At 59.3% G+C, this 1,951-nt stretch overlaps 1 protein-coding gene across 1 annotated transcript in view; it reads right to left on the bottom strand.

Annotated features, from left to right (window-relative positions):
• Positions 1 to 1,076: 1,076 nt before the first annotated feature.
• The window catches only part of SDHA (succinate dehydrogenase complex flavoprotein subunit A), a 1,907-nt gene continuing 1,032 nt past the window's right edge, over positions 1,077 to 1,951 (bottom strand). Inside the window, exon 2 of the mRNA XM_018575613.1 lies at positions 1,077 to 1,943. Within this exon, the coding sequence (XP_018431115.1) occupies positions 1,098 to 1,943 (846 nt within the window). The 3' untranslated portion in view covers positions 1,077 to 1,097. The remainder of the gene's footprint in view (positions 1,944 to 1,951) is intronic.

Raw genomic sequence — 1,951 nt, 5'->3', positions numbered from 1 at the left:
TGGGCGCTTTGCTAGGTTTACTATTACCCCCGGGGCCCCATTGGCTGCTTTGCTAGGTGTACTATTACCCCCCGGGGCCCCATTGGCTGCCTGGCCTCGGTGCTTCCTGTCTGCACAAGGTAAAGGTCGCCCTCTGGGGTGAGCGCTCCTCTGCAGACTTCCCCGAGTCAGAGGGGCTCCCCTGCGACCACCATCATCTCTACACGCATACTACACGGGTAACCAGTGTGCCTTCCGCGACTGAACACGTGTCATATAAAGTTACTCCCCCAACAAGGACGACGTCATAAACTGTCATAGTTCCTGCAGAGGAAGGGACCCTGTATGAGGTAACACACACTACACTGCCAGGAGTACTGGCCCCTCCCCCTCCGGGACCCTGTATGAGGTAACACACACTACACTGCCAGGAGTACTGGCCCCTCCCCCTCCGTGACAGGAAGGGACCCTGTATGAGGTAATACACACTACACTGGACTCGAGAAGAGGAGGCGTGGTCTCTGGAGGGACCAATCACGCTTCTGTCTGGTGACGGGCGTGTCTGGGTTTGGTGATTGTGGTATCAGCACTTCTACTCTCCATATACACCCGGTAATAAATACTCGTCTAATCTATTCCTAAGTGGTCATGTGACCGCACAGCCCCAACAAGTGCGCCCGCGTCTACGTGGCTTTTAAAGCCTTCAGGGCAACAACGCCTTTGAGACACGGACGCCGAGGTCACTGCTCTAGGCCCTCAGCGACATTGTTGGGCCCCCTCGCCGGTAGGTAGGCAACCTCGGCACTCAGCTGTTGTAGAACTACAAGTCCCATGAGGCATTGCAAGACAGAGAGCCTCATGCAGGACTCCCAGAGGCATGATAGGAGTAGTAGTTCACCACATATAGTGCACTGAGGTGGTCTACCCCGTTCACATCAGTAGTACAAAGTCCGCGGGTGAAAGAAGCGCCATTCTCTCGTCACCAAACTGTTATTTAATTTCTCAAATACAAACCGGCCACAACTTTCAGTGTGAGAGGATTCCGGGAGCTGCAGAGTAACGTTCAGAATGTTCTAGAAGCGTCAGAGGCACAGCGGGGGAAAGGGGGCGGAGTCTGATTAGTAGGAGCGGATGGCGGGGGGGACGGAGGCGCAGTCCTCTTCATTCAGCGTGGAGTCGATCACGGGCCGGTACTTCAGGGTCACCTCCCCCTTCTTATCCACAAAGGACAAGGTGTGCTTCCTCCAATGCTCCTCCATTGGTTTCTTCCGCTGCCCCTGCACGGGCTTGGAGAAGTCGTACTCATCCACCCGCACCTTGTAGTCCTCCCTGGCGTGGGCCCCGCGGCTCTCCGTGCGGGCCTCGGCCCCGTTGATGGTCTGCAGGGCGCACAGCATCAGGTTCTGCAACTCCAGCGCCTCCACCAGGTCCGTGTTCCAGACGATTCCGCGGTCGAAGGTCTTGATGTCGTCCATGGCGGAGTTGACGGCGCCGAGCTTCTCGCAGCCTTCCTTCAGCACGGAGCCGGTGCGGAAGACGGCGGCGTGCGTCTGCATGGTCTTCTGCATGTTGAGCCTCAGCTCGGCGGTTCTGGTGCTTCCGTCGGCGAACCTCAGCTTGTCCAGATTGGACACGGACTCCTCGCCCGCGTTGGGTTTCAGGGGCGACAGGGGCTCCCCGGGTGTGCAGCTCTCGGCTATGCTGAGGGCGCAGGCACGCCCGAACACCACCAGGTCCAGGAGGGAGTTGGCGCCCAGCCGGTTGGCTCCGTGGACGGAGGCGGACGCGGCTTCGCCGCAGGCGTACAGCCCCGGCACCACCTGGTCCTCGCCGCCGACGTGGACGATGGCCTGTCCCTTGTAGTTGGTGGGGATCCCCCCCATGTTGTAGTGGACTGTGGGGAGGACGGGGATGGGCTCCTTGTTGACGTCCACCCCGGCAAAGATCATGGCGGTCTCGGATATGCCGGGCA

This window comes from Nanorana parkeri, unplaced genomic scaffold, assembly GCF_000935625.1.
Source record: "Nanorana parkeri isolate BGI_ZX_2015 unplaced genomic scaffold, ASM93562v1 scaffold4260, whole genome shotgun sequence".
In the NCBI taxonomy this organism is placed as follows: Eukaryota; Metazoa; Chordata; class Amphibia; order Anura; family Dicroglossidae; genus Nanorana; species Nanorana parkeri.
Note: the sequence above shows the minus strand (reverse complement) of the source record. Positions and strands in the feature narration are given on the sequence as shown.